General features: G+C 30.0%; 2 protein-coding genes across 7 annotated transcripts; one reads left to right on the top strand and one right to left on the bottom strand.

The window, feature by feature from the left end:
- Window positions 1–937: 937 nt before the first annotated feature.
- Window positions 938–15,506, bottom strand: LOC130452554 (NAD(P)H-hydrate epimerase). Of its 3 annotated transcripts, none has more exons than XM_056791901.1 (4): window positions 15,307–15,506; window positions 1,798–2,006; window positions 1,327–1,625; window positions 938–1,270 (listed from the first exon to the last, which is right to left on the bottom strand). In XM_056791901.1, exons 2-4 carry the CDS (start codon window positions 1,960–1,962, stop codon window positions 1,009–1,011), a joined length of 726 nt encoding a protein of 241 aa, XP_056647879.1. In that variant the 5' UTR covers window positions 1,963–2,006; window positions 15,307–15,506; the 3' UTR covers window positions 938–1,008. The 3 variants fall into 3 exon arrangements, with proteins under 3 accessions (XP_056647879.1, XP_056647880.1, XP_056647878.1); XM_056791902.1 differs by lacking the exon at window positions 15,307–15,506 and adding an exon at window positions 5,138–5,268; XM_056791900.1 differs by lacking the exon at window positions 15,307–15,506 and having other exon boundaries at window positions 1,798–2,148.
- Window positions 2,296–15,268, top strand: LOC130452553 (pantothenate kinase 3). 4 transcript variants are annotated; one of them, XM_056791899.1, is made up of 8 exons: window positions 2,296–2,686; window positions 3,506–3,641; window positions 5,176–5,354; window positions 6,454–6,627; window positions 6,744–6,988; window positions 10,281–10,457; window positions 10,694–10,829; window positions 14,159–15,268. In XM_056791899.1, the coding sequence occupies exons 2-8, from the start codon at window positions 3,521–3,523 to the stop codon at window positions 14,327–14,329; spliced, it is 1,203 nt and encodes a 400-aa protein (XP_056647877.1). In that variant the 5' UTR covers window positions 2,296–2,686; window positions 3,506–3,520; the 3' UTR covers window positions 14,330–15,268. The 4 variants fall into 4 exon arrangements, with proteins under 4 accessions (XP_056647877.1, XP_056647874.1, XP_056647876.1 ...); XM_056791896.1 differs by having other exon boundaries at window positions 2,315–2,686; window positions 10,676–10,829; XM_056791898.1 differs by lacking the exon at window positions 2,296–2,686 and adding an exon at window positions 2,716–3,315.
- Window positions 15,507–15,582: the final 76 nt, after the last annotated feature.

Here is a 15,582-nt window from a genome sequence, read left to right as displayed (position 1 = left end):
TACCGCCTAACTGAATTGCACAATAAGTGTACACTTCAAAATGTACTAGTTAGGCATATATTCGCGAGTCTATATTTAATGTTCAAAAATATTCGTCCTACACGGTATGCAACCAAAATAGCATTGCAGTATATTGAAATTGAAAATAAAAAATCATCAAAATGTTTTATTTTCTATAAAACAGCTCGAATGAAATCACAAGAGTTTGTTTTAAGACGTTAATATTAATTATTATTTTGCTCAAAAAACTTTACGTCATTTCCTAATGATGCCATAACCAGACAAATATTGCGTTATTTATATTAAAGTTATATTAGTATCGATGTTCTATTAAAATTCTTTTAATCGAAATATTCATTTTAATTAAAAAATCTCTCTAAACAATTAAATTTTTATATAAAATTGAAATAACTTAGTTACAAATCACAATGTATATATATGACGTTACATGTTAAAACGATTTTATACGACTTCGAACGATTCAGTATTTCCTAAGCTTAACGACTTCAAAAGAATCGAAATGTTTAATAATTCGATTTTAGCTTTCGATTCTTTATTCTTTTTAATAATTGAAATGCATAAATTTGAATCCATTTTTATATAATCGAATTTAAGAAAATGAATCGAAAGTCATCAATGTTTGATTTTCTTTGGGGGAAACAGGAGTAGTAATAAGATTATTTTAGATTTTTGAACAATAATCGATAAAAATTTTACTTAGTTTAGAAGAATTAGAAATTTCTTTTAAAGAAAAAAATAATGATCAATAATAAAAACAAAAAATTGAAAATATGAATCAAAAATCACCAATGGTGACATTTTATTTTGTTGGGGGAAACAGGAGTAGCAATGGGATATTTTCCAAATATTACGTTGGTAACTATGGAAAAGGAATATTACAGGGGGAATCCTGAAAGTTTTGAAATAAAACAAATAATTTTCAACAATATTTAATTGAGTCAAAAAATAACGTTTACATCTTATTTAATACAAAAAAACAATTTTCTATCAGTTTTTTTTACATTTCACTTCAGAATCTTTACAAGTTTCGGTAAGAAGTACACAACATTCTGTACCGGGATATTTAGGTAATTGTAGATTATATTTTTCCTCCAGCTTAGGAGGTACGAATCTACCACCTAAATAATGATATTTCCCTTTAAAATGCTCTGCACACTTTTTTGGAGCAGTAAGAGAAATCAACATATCTGGTTTGATGCCCCCTTCTGGTGGACCACTTTCTACGTCCCATCCACTCGGTATATCAATGCTGAAACAAAATAAAATCGACATATAACACCCTACGACACCTCGGAGACTAAATACCTCGCTATCGGTACTGTAGTCTGCTTCAAATAATCCATTATTGGTATGAAATCAGTCCTAACCGGGGGTTTAAAACTAAAACCAAAGAGAGCGTCGACGACGAGACCGAATTCAGTACATTTTTCAGATAAATTTTGAATCACCGGTATATTCATCAAAGTACATTGATTGGTTAAATTATTATAAAGTTTGTTATCGGATCTTTTAGGGTAATACACGATCGGTTTGTAATCGAAAAGCTTCAAATGTCTAGCACAAACTAGACCGTCTCCTCCATTGTTACCAGGACCACAACACACCTTCAAATATAGAACAATAAATACTATTATTGCCCAAATTTGATTCAATAGAAATTATGTCAAATGACCTGTCAACAGATCTAATGACGAAGGTTTTACGTTTCGATTTTATAATTATAGGAAAAAAATATGTAAGTAGAAAATTTGATTTATATGAAATGTTAATACGTACCAATATAGATTTATTATTGATAGCCGAGTGTGGGTAAGTTTTAGCAATAGCTACAGCACAACTTAAACCTGCCAATTCCATTAATTGGTCAACAGAAAAAGAATATTCATCGAAAAGTTCCATATCTATTGACTGAGCTTCTTTTTGTCCGATTAATTTTACCATTTTGTAAGTTCCAACACTGAACGTTCTTTCAATTATTCTCGAAACTAACAACAAGTTTATTTTTTTCATAAATTTCAAATTGATTTTAAATAAAAACATATATAAGTATAAATATATCGGTGAAGTATGTCAGTAGGTTGTCATTTTGTTTAAACGTCAACGTCAAATTATTTCAGATAATTTAGTTCTATGGTTTCTTTTGATTATCACTAAATTAACGTTAAATATTATAATTATTTAAAATGTTTGTTAAATGAATTATATTATAACAACTTTATTCTCTATTTTTAATAAAAATAAATATGAGACAAAATATTTTCAACATGACAATGACAACCTAGAAATCTACTCTATAGACACGTGCACATTAACGGTAGTATAAAAATGAACCGTGTAGTAAATATAATAATTCATAGTTCTACAAATGGAAAATAAATAATTTCGGTTTATCGTTAACGAAAACACAGCTTCATTTCATTATACAAGGAACTAGTAATACCGTAAAGATCGTACGATTTTACGTCACGTAATTTGTAGTTCAAAGTGCTTTTTATCTTGTCCTTGATAAAAAGGTATTACCAATCCCACTCAGAAATGTTTTTCTAAGAAAAGTTCATTTGCAAACGTGTATATATGATATACAGATGAACAATTTTCGGTTTTAAGTGCTGTTTAGTTAATATATCGCATCTGATAATTTGGAAACAATTCATCATGTTTAAAGGTAAAGGTTATCATCATTTTATACATAGTACCGATAATAATTAACTGTAAACAATGATTTAGAAATATATTCTTTAAAGTCGTGTACTTATTTCGGGTTAATTATTTTTTATGCCCCTTTCAGGGTAATGAATTAATTGAATTGTGGTTATCAGTTACATAGGCGTGTTATGCAAAAGTTTTTAAAGGATGTGATGACCTTTGAACTCATTAAATACGTATCTGTATATCGTTGATTAGATTTTTTATATTACGTTAGTGGTTGTTATTTAAATAATTCTACCAGAAACGTTTTTTCAGTTTCACTATCAAATATAATTTAAGAAATAATTAATATTCGTTAATAGGAACTTAATTAGTTGTTTTTAACGACAGGAAATATCCCAAAAAACTAGTAGGCACAATTTTTTTGTCTTAGTTAACGCATCTACTGGACTAACAACACCATTTCACTGCATGATCTGCTAGGTCATGGTCAAAGCAGCATTAATTGATACTATTCAAAAGTTTGAACTCAGTTAACAGTTTTACAAGCCTCATGCATGTACACAAATAATAAATTTTCCCTATTAAAAAAACCTGATTAGATTCGTTAAGAATAATATTAAGTGTGCTAGAAAAAAGAATCAAGTAAGTAAATTGATTATAGTATTACCGGAGGCGATTAGAAAGTTTGTAATATTTTACAAAAAGTGGTGCTAAAATCCAGTAAATACGAGGGTAATTCACAAATTAATTTAAAAAAAAATTTCGACTCTGATTATAACCTCAATTTTGACGGTTCATCTTGAGTAAAAAATTTTTTTTTAATTGGTAATAGTTAATAAAAGTACCGATGGCACCGCACAGTTGTAAGGGTTGTTTGAGAGGTGTAATCGCAGCAAGGATGTCCAAGAAAGATTCAGAACCCCCCGTGGACGTCAATGGGGTGAACGAAGAGCACACCATCCACAATGGTAAGTCAAAAAATATTGACAATTGATTTCAGTATGTTATTTTCGTTTAATCTTCTTTTTTTTTCAATTTCGAGGTTAAACCGTGTTGTTTTGATAGTATTAGAAACTTTTTTTTTCCACTAGTATATATAACATGAAATTATCACTAAATGAATCATATTTTTTCATCAAATTACGTTATTTTCGTTTAATCTTCTTCTTTTTTAATTTTAAAGTTAAATAGTGTTGTTTCGATATTATTAGAAGCTGTTTTTCTTTCACTGGTATATATAACATGAAATTATATTTTAGTTTGGTCTTCTTCTTTTTTAATTTCGATGTTGTTTGGATACTATAAGAAGCAGTTTTTTCTCACTGCTATTGAATAATATAATAAAATGATTACTAATAAAATAAGACTTTGATAGATAACTTTCATTATCATTAATCCTAAATGATGATATCACAGATATACAATGATATCATATTTCACATTGTATCAAAGTTCAGATTGAGCCTGTTTATAAACTAGTAGACGAGATTTGTGTAATATTAACAAAAAAATGAATAAATCAAATGCTAGTAAGTGCCAATTATTAATAATTAGCATATATATTACTTGAAATTCTCAATTTTAAATTTATATAACCCACCTCTAACCCATTATATATTATTGCTTTCAAACGAAATGTTATTCTTTCTTCTTTTTTATCAGCGTCTAGACATTAGAGAATAATTAACTCTTGTCTGAATTTAATACGACAGCGTTGTTGCCACGTTGTGAAATTAGAACTTTATTAATCGTTTAAAAAAATTAAATATTACGTATCTGATTTATAAAAATATATTCTGGGTAAAAAATAAAATATAAAAAAATGTGATCGTAACCATAATTATTTGGATCGTTAAATTGTATTTATGACAACTGTAGTGTAGATCGGAGATGGTTACAGATCCACTGTCATAATATAACACTCAGTAGCGTCGATTAGGGATATAATAAATAATAAAATTTGTATAATTTTACTTAACTGCAATAAAAAATAATCATAGTGCAATAAGGAGAGGAAATAAATTAGATATCCTTAAATTCAAAACGCTTATCGCTAATATCGATATTTTATTATCAACTAATTATATCCTGTTACTTTATCATCTCGTCCTTTTTTTTGGTTGATAATCGTATTTGTTCGAGCTTTAATTTTATTTGTTTGCACATAATGAAAATAAACTTCAGTAGAACCGCTTTTTAAAACCTCACAATTGAATCTGTATTTATGTTCGTTAATACTTTCAAGTTAAGTACGTTTATCTGTATAAATTTGGAACGTACCTGGTATATACTGTCACTAATTATTTTTTTTTATCTATAATAAATGATATTTTTATATATCCCATATGACGTTTTTCGTTTTAATTATATACAGTAAATAAAAAAAAATTATGTAAATTACGTATATAATAATTTATGTATTATGAATGTCCTTGCAATTTATAAATCCTTTATTCGTACTAACCACAGAACTATCTGCGAAAGTGTATGTCTCAATTACAGCTATGCCGTGGTTCGGTATGGATATAGGGGGTTCTCTGTGTAAACTGGTATATTTCGAACCCAAAGAATTACCAAAAGGTGAATCCGCCTCCCAAATTGAAACTTTGATGAATATAAGAAGATATCTTACGAAAAATTCGGCCTACGGAAGAACTGGCCATCGAGATACACATCTACAAGTAAGATACTAAAGTTTTTTGTTGCATATTTGTTATAGATAAACTATTTTTCCACTTATTTGCTTAATAATATCGACAAAGGTCAACGTACTAAATGTGAGGTTATAATTGAAGATATTATACAATTTTTGATATTTCATTTATTTTCATACTTTTTAAACGCTCTGTATAAACTAAACTCTGTACAAATTGCGTAAATACATTTTTAAATATTCAAATAGGGGTCAAGTAGCCGTTAACAGTGTTGATTTTCTAAAGATATTAACACACAAAAGCTGATCTAACCTCACTTTATATGTAATCGTAAATAGAGATCTGCATAAATTTTATCGTTACGAGGGAATTACGAAAATTAATTTTCTAAAGGGATGTTAATTTCGATCTGCGTGAATTTTATCGTTACGAGGGGCTTACGAAAATTAATCTCGCTTTATATTTCATCGTTAACAACGATATGCAAAGATTGTATCGTTACGAGGGAATTACAAAAATTAATTTTTTTAAATTAAGTTCAATAAAGATCTACCAACATTTTACCGTTACGAGGGATTTACGAAAATTAATTTTCTAAAGTGATGTTGATTTCGATCTGCGTAGATTTTATCGTTACGAGGGAATTACGAAAATTTATTTTCTAAAGTGATGTTAATATCGATCTGCGTGGATTTTATCGTTACGAGGGGATTACGAAAATCGATTAACTTCATTTTTGTGTGTAGTCGTTAACAACGGTATGCAAAGATTGTATCGTTACGAGGGAATTACGAAAATGTATTTTCTAAACTGATGTTAATATGGATCTGCGTAGATTTTATCGTTACGAGGGAGTAATGAAAATTTATTAATTTCACTTCACTGTATGTAACCTTTAACAACGATCTGTGTATATTTGATCGCTACGAGGGGAATACAAAAATCAATTTTCACTTGATATGTAACTTGTGTATATTTAATTGCTACGAGGGAATAACGAAAATTAATTTGTTAAATTGAAGTTAATAGCGATCTAGTTAGATTTTACGGTTACGAGGGACATACGAAAAATGGTACGAGTTAGATAAATTTGAAATTGAATATTATTTTTTTTTTATTTTCCTAGATGGACAATGTAAAAATAAGGGGTATAGTAGGGACCTTACATTTCATTAGATTCCCGACTAGCGCGATGAAAACATTCCTAAGTTTAGCAAAATATAAAGGTATGGCGAAATTAGTGACGACGGTATCGGCTACAGGAGGAGGGGCTTTCAAATTCGAAGAGGATTTCAAACGGGTCAGTCGACATATATATATATATATATATATATATATATATATATATATATATATATATATATATATATATATATACAGGGGAATATCTGAAAGTACAACGAAATTATTTTTCAGGAAGTAAACTTAAAACTAGCCAAATTCGATGAATTCGCGTCGTTATTGGCAGGTTTGCATTATATCGATAGGAGCAATCCTTCGGAATGTTATTATTGGGCCAATCCGACCGAAGAGGATAGATGTAGCAAAGTGAATTATGATTTTTCCCGGCCCTATCCCTTCCTCATAGTCAACATAGGTTCGGGAGTTAGTATTTTGGCGGTTTATTCGGAAAATGATTATAAAAGGATATCGGGTACTAGGTGAGTGATTTTTTCCCATTATCGATATTTTCAAAATCAAACACTAACAATAATTGACATATTACATCGTGGTCAACAAAATGGCGGATCTTTATTTTCAAAACAAAAAATAGAGAGATAGAGAAATAATACGAGGGGGCTTCCAAAACTATAGTTCTATAGAATATTTGGGAATTTATGGAATACGAGGGGGAATCAAAGTTTTATTTTATTTTTTTATCATTCCGATATTGAAGGAGAATGATACAAGGGAGCTTCGAAATTAATTTTTCTGTAGAAAATTCGAAATTTGAATAGTACAGGGGGGCATTAAGAATTACGAATCTTCAGGATCTTATTAATTTTTAATACAGGAGAGTTTCCAAAAGTACATTTTGTATAATGAACTATACAAGGGAAGTGCCAAAATTTTTACTTAGAATCTATGAGAATTGAATAATACAGGTGGAATACCAAACTTACTCTTTTTCTATAATATTTTTTCCTTTGTGGCTCGAATTATACAAGGGGAATACCAATTTTACTTTTTGTATAAAATCTTCGTGATATTGGATTTCAATAATACAGGGGCAGTTCCAAAATTATTTTTTTCAGTAGAATACTATATAATACAGGGGCCGTACAAAGTTATTTGCGTTTTCTACAATATTGGAGGATTGATGGTACAAGGGGGATTCAAAACTTATTTTTTCGTTTAAAAATTTTCGTAACATTGAATTCCAATTATACAGAGGCAGTTCCAACATTAATTATTTTGTGGTATTTTTGAGAATTCAGTACAGGGGATCATTCGAAATTACTTTTTTAGTTTACGAGGGGCTTCCAAGAAAAATGATAAATGATACAAGGCAAATATCGATGTTTGAATGATACAGGGGAATTGCAAAAAATACTTTTACGTCAGAATTTTGAAGACGTCGACTTTTAATAATACAGGGAGTGTCCGAAAATTACTTTTTTTATATTTTGGAGTACGTCAATGTAAATAATACAGGGGGTTTCAAAAATTTCGTTATTTGTAAATTTATCGATGTTTTAATGATACAGGGGCGATTCCGAAAATATTTTTATTCCGAATTCTTCAAGATCTTGAAATTTAATGATACAGGGGTTGTCCCAAAATTACATTTTTTTTAAACTTTGGAATACGTCAATGTAAATAATACAAGGGGGCTTTCAAAATTTCGTTATTTGTAAAATTATCGATGTTTTAATGATACAGGGGCAATTCCGAAAATATTTTTATTCCGAATTCTTCAAGATCTTGAAATTTAATGATACAGGGGTTGTCCCAAAATTACATTTTTTTTAAACTTTGGAATACGTCAATGTAAATAATACAAGGGGGCTTTCAAAATTTCGTTATTTGTAAAATTATCGATGTTTTAATGATACAGGGGCAATTCCGAAAATATTTTTTTTCCTGATTCTTCTTTAAGATCTTGAAATTTAATGATACGGGGGTTGTCCCAAAATTACATTTTTTTAAACTTTGGAATACGTCAATGTAAATAATACAGGGGGTTTCAAAAATTTCGTTATTTGTAAATTTATCGATGTTTTAATGATACAGGGGCGATTCCGAAAATATTTTTATTCCGAATTCTTCAAGATCTTGAAATTTAATGATACAGGGGTTGTCCCAAAATTACATTTTTTTTAAACTTTGGAATACGTCAATGTAAATAATACAGGGGGTTTCAAAAATTTCGTTATTTGTAAATTTATCGATGTTTTAATGATACAGGGGCAATTCCGAAAATATTTTTATTCCGAATTCTTCAAGATCTTGAAATTTAATGATACAGGGGTTGTCCCAAAATTACATTTTTTTTAAACTTTGGAATACGTCAATGTAAATAATACAGGGGGTTTCAAAAATTTCGTTATTTGTAAAATTATCGATGTTTTAATGATACAGGGGCAATTCCGAAAATATTTTTTTTCCTGATTCTTCTTTAAGATCTTGAAATTTAATGATACGGGGGTTGTCCCAAAATTACATTTTTTTAAACTTTGGAATACGTCAATGTAAATAATACAGGGGGTTTCAAAAATTTCGTTATTTGTAAATTTATCGATGTTTTAATGATACAGGGGCAATTCCGAAAATATTTTTTTTCCTGATTCTTCTTTAAGATCTTGAAATTTAATGATACGGGGGTTGTCCCAAAATTACATTTTTTTAAACTTTGGAATACGTCAATGTAAATAATACAGGGGGTTTCAAAAATTTCGTTATTTGTAAATTTATCGATGTTTTAATGATACAGGGGCGATTCCGAAAATATTTTTATTCCGAATTCTTCAAGATCTTGAAATTTAATGATACAGGGGTTGTCCCAAAATTACATTTTTTTTAAACTTTGGAATACGTCAATGTAAATAATACAGGGGGTTTCAAAAATTTCGTTATTTGTAAATTTATCGATGTTTTAATGATACAGGGGCGATTCCGAAAATATTTTTATTCCGAATTCTTCAAGATCTTGAAATTTAATGATACAGGGGTTGTCCCAAAATTACATTTTTTTTAAACTTTGGAATACGTCAATGTAAATAATACAGGGGGTTTCAAAAATTTCGTTATTTGTAAAATTATCGATGTTTTAATGATACAGGGGCAATTCCGAAAATATTTTTTTTCCTGATTCTTCTTTAAGATCTTGAAATTTAATGATACGGGGGTTGTCCCAAAATTACATTTTTTTAAACTTTGGAATACGTCAATGTAAATAATACAGGGGGTTTCAAAAATTTCGTTATTTGTAAATTTATCGATGTTTTAATGATACAGGGGCGATTCCGAAAATATTTTTATTCCGAATTCTTCAAGATCTTGAAATTTAATGATACAGGGGTTGTCCCAAAATTACATTTTTTTTAAACTTTGGAATACGTCAATGTAAATAATACAGGGGGTTTCAAAAATTTCGTTATTTGTAAATTTATCGATGTTTTAATGATACAGGGGCGATTCCGAAAATATTTTTTTTCCTGATTCTTCTTTAAGATCTTGAAATTTAATGATACGGGGTTGTCCCAAAATTAGTTTTTGTTCACAATTTTTGAGTATTTCGATACAGGGGGCTTCAAAAATTTCGTTATTTCTAGAATTATCGATGTTTTAATGATACAGGGGCAATTCCGAAAATATTTTTTCTCCAGATTCTCTGAAATTTTCATTTTAAATGATACGGGGGTAGTTCGAAAATCACTTTTTCTATAAAATATTCAAAATTCCCGCAACAAGAAATGATTTCCGAATACCAAAGTAGTGTTCAAATTACAGTATAGGTGGCGGTACATTCCTCGGACTTTGTTGTCTTCTAACCGGATGTAACTCGTTCGAAGAAGCCATAAGTTTGGCAGCCGAAGGCGACAACCGAAACGTCGATAAATTAGTTAGAGATATATACGGGGGCGATTACGAAAGATTTGGTCTTCCGGGAGATTTAGTGGCCAGCAGGTAAGACGACGTCAAAAAATCGTTCGTTCGTTGAAATTAGATGATCTCGATCAAATTTTTCATTTTAACGATATTATTTCGCATTATTTTCATCGCTTAATCGACTCGATACGAGTTTAAAATTCGCTTCTTATTTAATGTTGTGCTCGCTTTTTGTAATATTCTTTCGTCTGTCTTCTTCTTTTTCTGCTTTTTTACGTAATTGGTACACTATGAAGTTTCTCGGCCTTGTGTAGCTTTGGACAAATGAATTCGAGAGAAAGACGCACCAATGTCAGTAAACAAGATCTGGCTAGAGCCACTTTGGTCACCATCACCAACAATATCGGTTCGATCGCCAGGATGTGCGCCATACAGGAAAAAATCGATAGGGTGAGTACAATTTTATTTATTTTTTTTTTTTTTTTTCGATAAAATATCGATAGAAACATCGATTTCCTAACCTAAAAAATGTATAACGGTGAAAAAAGAAGAATACTTCGAGTGGAAACGAGAAAAAACAATAACTGACCACGTAGGACAGAAGAATGAGGTTAAGGAACGTCCTAAAGACGAAAGGCGCGAATTTAAAAAAAAAGAAGAAGAGAAAACCGGACTAAATAGAAGATAAAGTATGAAAAAAGAAGAATAGTTCGAGTGGAAACGAGAAAAAACAATAACTGACCACGTAGGACAGAAGAATGAGGTTAAGGAACGTCCTAAAGACGAAAGGCGCGAATTTAAAAAAAAAGAAGAAGAGAAAACCGGACTAAATAGAAGATAAAGTATGAAAAAAGAAGAATAGTTCGAGTGGAAACGAGAAAAAACAATAACTGACCACGTAGGACAGAAGAATGAGGTTAAGGAAACGTCCAAAAGACAAAAGGCGCGAATTTAAAAAAAAAGAAGAGAAAACCGGACTAAATAGAAGATAAAGTATGAAAAAAGAAGAATAGTTCGAGTGGAAACGAGAAAAAACAATAACTGACCACGTAGGACAGAAGAATGAGGTTAAGGAACGTCCAAAAGACAAAAGGCGCGAATTTTAAAAAAAAGAAGAGAAAACCGGACTAAATAGAAGATAAAGTATGAAAAAAGAAGAATAGTTCGAGTGGAAACGAGAAAAAACAATAACTGACCACGTAGGACAGAAGAATGAGGTTAAGGAACGTCCTAAAGACGAAAGGCGCGAATTTAAAAAAAAAGAAGAAGAGAAAACCGGACTAAATAGAAGATAAAGTATGAAAAAAGAAGAATAGTTCGAGTGGAAACGAGAAAAAACAATAACTGACCACGTAGGACAGAAGAATGAGGTTAAGGAACGTCCAAAAGACAAAAGGCGCGAATTTTAAAAAAAAGAAGAGAAAACCGGACTAAATAGAAGATAAAGTATGAAAAAAGAAGAATAGTTCGAGTGGAAACGAGAAAAAACAATAACTGACCACGTAGGACAGAAGAATGAGGTTAAGGAACGTCCTAAAGACGAAAGGCGCGAATTTAAAAAAAAAGAAGAAGAGAAAACCGGACTAAATAGAAGATAAAGTATGAAAAAAGAAGAATAGTTCGAGTGGAAACGAGAAAAAACAATAACTGACCACGTAGGACAGAAGAATGAGGTTAAGGAACGTCCAAAAGACAAAAGGCGCGAATTTTAAAAAAAAGAAGAGAAAACCGGACTAAATAGAAGATAAAGTATGAAAAAAGAAGAATAGTTCGAGTGGAAACGAGAAAAAACAATAACTGACCACGTAGGACAGAAGAATGAGGTTAAGGAACGTCCTAAAGACGAAAGGCGCGAATTTAAAAAAAAAGAAGAAGAGAAAACCGGACTAAATAGAAGATAAAGTATGAAAAAAGAAGAATAGTTCGAGTGGAAACGAGAAAAAACAATAACTGACCACGTAGGACAGAAGAATGAGGTTAAGGAAACGTCCAAAAGACAAAAGGCGCGAATTTAAAAAAAAAGAAGAGAAAACCGGACTAAATAGAAGATAAAGTATGAAAAAAGAAGAATAGTTCGAGTGGAAACGAGAAAAAACAATAACTGACCACGTAGGACAGAAGAATGAGGTTAAGGAACGTCCAAAAGACAAAAGGCGCGAATTTTAAAAAAAAGAAGAGAAAACCGGACTAAATAGAAGATAAAGTATGAAAAAAGAAGAATAGTTCGAGTGGAAACGAGAAAAAACAATAACTGACCACGTAGGACAGAAGAATGAGGTTAAGGAACGTCCAAAAGACAAAAGGCGCGAATTTTAAAAAAAAGAAGAGAAAACCGGACTAAATAGAAGATAAAGTATGAAAAAAGAAGAATAGTTCGAGTGGAAACGAGAAAAAACAATAACTGACCACGTAGGACAGAAGAATGAGGTTAAGGAACGTCCTAAAGACGAAAGGCGCGAATTTAAAAAAAAAGAAGAAGAGAAAACCGGACTAAATAGAAGATAAAGTATGAAAAAAGAAGAATAGTTCGAGTGGAAACGAGAAAAAACAATAACTGACCTCGTAGGACAGAAGAATGAGGTTAAGGAAACGTCCAAAAGACAAAAGGCGCGAATTTAAAAAAAAAGAAGAGAAAACCGGACTAAATAGAAGATAAAGTATGAAAAAAGAAGAATAGTTCGAGTCGAAACGAGAAAAAACAATAACTGACCACGTAGGACAGAAGAATGAGGTTAAGGAACGTCCAAAAGACAAAAGGCGCGAATTTTAAAAAAAAGAAGATGAGAAAACCGGACTAAATAGAAGATAAAGTATGAAAAAAGAAGAATAGTTCGAGTCGAAACGAGAAAAAACAATTAGTGACCACGTAGGACAGAAGAATGGGGTTAAGGAATGTCCAAATAGAAGAAACAATGTAAAAAAGAAGAAACTAGAAGGGGACGGCTGCTTTCAATAGGGAATGATGACATAAGAAGATAAAAAAGAAGAAACTAGAGAGAAATGGCTGTTTATATAGTTGTCAAATGAGTTGGAAGAGAAGAATAGTGAGGTTAAGAAGCTACAGAATTTTCAACTTGTCAGTAGAAGATAAAAAAGAAGAAACTATAAGTAAATGGCCGTTTTTTTTATAGCTCGCTGAACAATAAATGTTAAGAGATAAAAATGATAAGTTTAAGTTGTTATGGATTCTTAATATGACAATAATGAAACAGGAGTATAAAAAAGAAGAAAATAAAATTGAAAAATGGCCGTTTTTACAGCTCCCACAGCAATAAATTTCATGACAAGTGACAGGAGAGGAAAATAGTGAGGTTAATTCTTAACCTATAACGTTAACGATAAAAAAGAAGAAATTAGAAGCAACTAGCTCTATGAAAACAACGTGATTTAATTTGTGGATAAAAAACTTTATGGTTGTGGACGTTTTGGCGTTTACTTTTGAATTAATTCGACTTTATTCTGTTGTATAAAACATTTTTAACGAAAAAAAAAAAAATTCGTCAAGTCACTATAATTGAAAAAATAAATGAAATACGTCACAAAAAATGCCCACAGGCACCATTTTGGAAAAAATTTGACATATCGTTGATGTTATATTAAATCAAGGTTATGACAAGTGACGTAAGAGACAAAAATGAGGTTATGAAGCTACAAATTTCATTAATAACCTAAATGGTCACTACTCTGATAGATATTTTTCAAAACATTTAATTATATTTATAATTTTTTCCATTCGTTTCCGTTTTTTTTAAAGTTCGACGTGTATAATATGATTCCAGGTGGTATTTATCGGAAATTTCTTGAGGGTGAATCCTATAGCTATGAAATTATTGGCGTACGCAATGGATTATTGGTCGAAGAGCACAATGAAGGCCCTATTTTTAGAACACGAAGGTTATTTCGGAGCTGTGGGAAGTCTGGTACAATTCCACGACGAAATCAAAAGTTAAAAATTAAAAAAAAAAACAAATTTCCTTAGTTCACGTGTATATATCGAAAAAAAAAAAAATTAAAATTATTCTCGTGAAAATGTATCTTTTGAATTAAAAGACAGGTCGAGGGGAAACATTGATTGTTGCTGCATTTTTTACAGTGTATACAGATATTTATTTCCCATTTTAAATTAATTATCCTCAATGAAAAAAAAATCGTACGCCTAAGTATTCGTAGTATCGACTCAATTTTTTCCAATACCCCCACAATCAGTATTTCCGGATATTCAATAAAGTTTTGTGAAGGGTACAAAGCGTGTACTTAATTTAAATATTAATATATCCCTCAATTTTTGGATAAAAAACATTCCTGAATGTAAAAAATATTCAAAACTACTCGTATTCGTGATCAAAATTTGGTTTAAACACGAGAAATGACAGTTTTTTGACAATATAGGGGGTGATAAAGCAGTGGGGCATTCAACAGAACCTCTGAAGTTGGTGTTTTATAAGATATCGAATAAAATCTCGATATACAACTCGCAGCTTCCATATTGTACTATATTTAACATAATTTTCATATTTTTTACATTTATTTACAGTTTTTTTACTTATGTAGTAAAAAGGCTCAGAATTATCAGATTTTGCTATATAAAATCTGCATTTCGAAATAATTTAACGTCTTCAACATATGAGATAGTATCAGATCGAAATAAATAATTTGTTGAAATATTAGCACAATTATTTATAAAAACTGTTCCATGTCCTTTCAAAGGATAAAAAAATAATTTTTTTTATATGCACAGTACTATTAAAGTACCAACTTTTTTGATATTTTAGGTTATTTATCAGTTTTTATTTATTATATAAAAAATATTTGTATTTTACTGTCCTATTTATACTGTTTTATACAAATAGGAAAAAATAGTTTTAATAAATGTTTGTTATGATATAAAATTGTATTATTTCGAATCGTTTTCCTTTTAAATACGTACTTGAAGAGGAAAACAGTCACATATGAAACGTAAGGTAAGTTATATACCGTGAAATATCACATATTACACTCTACACAACACTTTATTTCTGATTTACACAAAATAATATTTTTACTCGTGAAATTATTAATTAAAAAATAAATAAAAACTTTCACTTTCCCTTATAAACTATAAAAACTTTTTTCAAGAAAGTTCGATAAACAGTAGTTCAAATGTATCAAAATTTCATTAATTTACAATCGATTATACCAAATGTCAATGCTATAATCAGTTATT

Source organism: Diorhabda sublineata, chromosome 1 (assembly GCF_026230105.1).
Source record: "Diorhabda sublineata isolate icDioSubl1.1 chromosome 1, icDioSubl1.1, whole genome shotgun sequence".
In the NCBI taxonomy this organism is placed as follows: Eukaryota; Metazoa; Arthropoda; class Insecta; order Coleoptera; family Chrysomelidae; genus Diorhabda; species Diorhabda sublineata.
The sequence above is the reverse complement of the archived record's forward strand: the minus strand, read 5'-3'. Positions and strand labels throughout refer to the sequence as shown.

Excerpts from the sequence above, each read along its gene's own strand:
- LOC130452553 (XM_056791896.1), top strand. The coding sequence starts at position 3,521 with ATGGCACCGCACAGTTGTAAGGGTTGTTTGAGAGGTGTAATCGCAGCA. Across the intron at positions 5,355-6,453 it reads ATCGAGATACACATCTACAA|ATGGACAATGTAAAAATAAG; the intron begins GTAAGATACTAA and ends TTATTTTCCTAG. Across the intron at positions 10,830-14,158 it reads TACAGGAAAAAATCGATAGG|GTGGTATTTATCGGAAATTT; the intron begins GTGAGTACAATT and ends ATATGATTCCAG.
- LOC130452554 (XM_056791900.1), bottom strand. The coding sequence starts at position 2,061 with ATGTTTTTATTTAAAATCAATTTGAAATTTATGAAAAAAATAAACTTG. Across the intron at positions 1,626-1,797 it reads TCAATAATAAATCTATATTG|GTGTGTTGTGGTCCTGGTAA; the intron begins GTACGTATTAAC and ends CTATATTTGAAG. Across the intron at positions 1,271-1,326 it reads ACTACAGTACCGATAGCGAG|CATTGATATACCGAGTGGAT; the intron begins GTATTTAGTCTC and ends ATTTTGTTTCAG.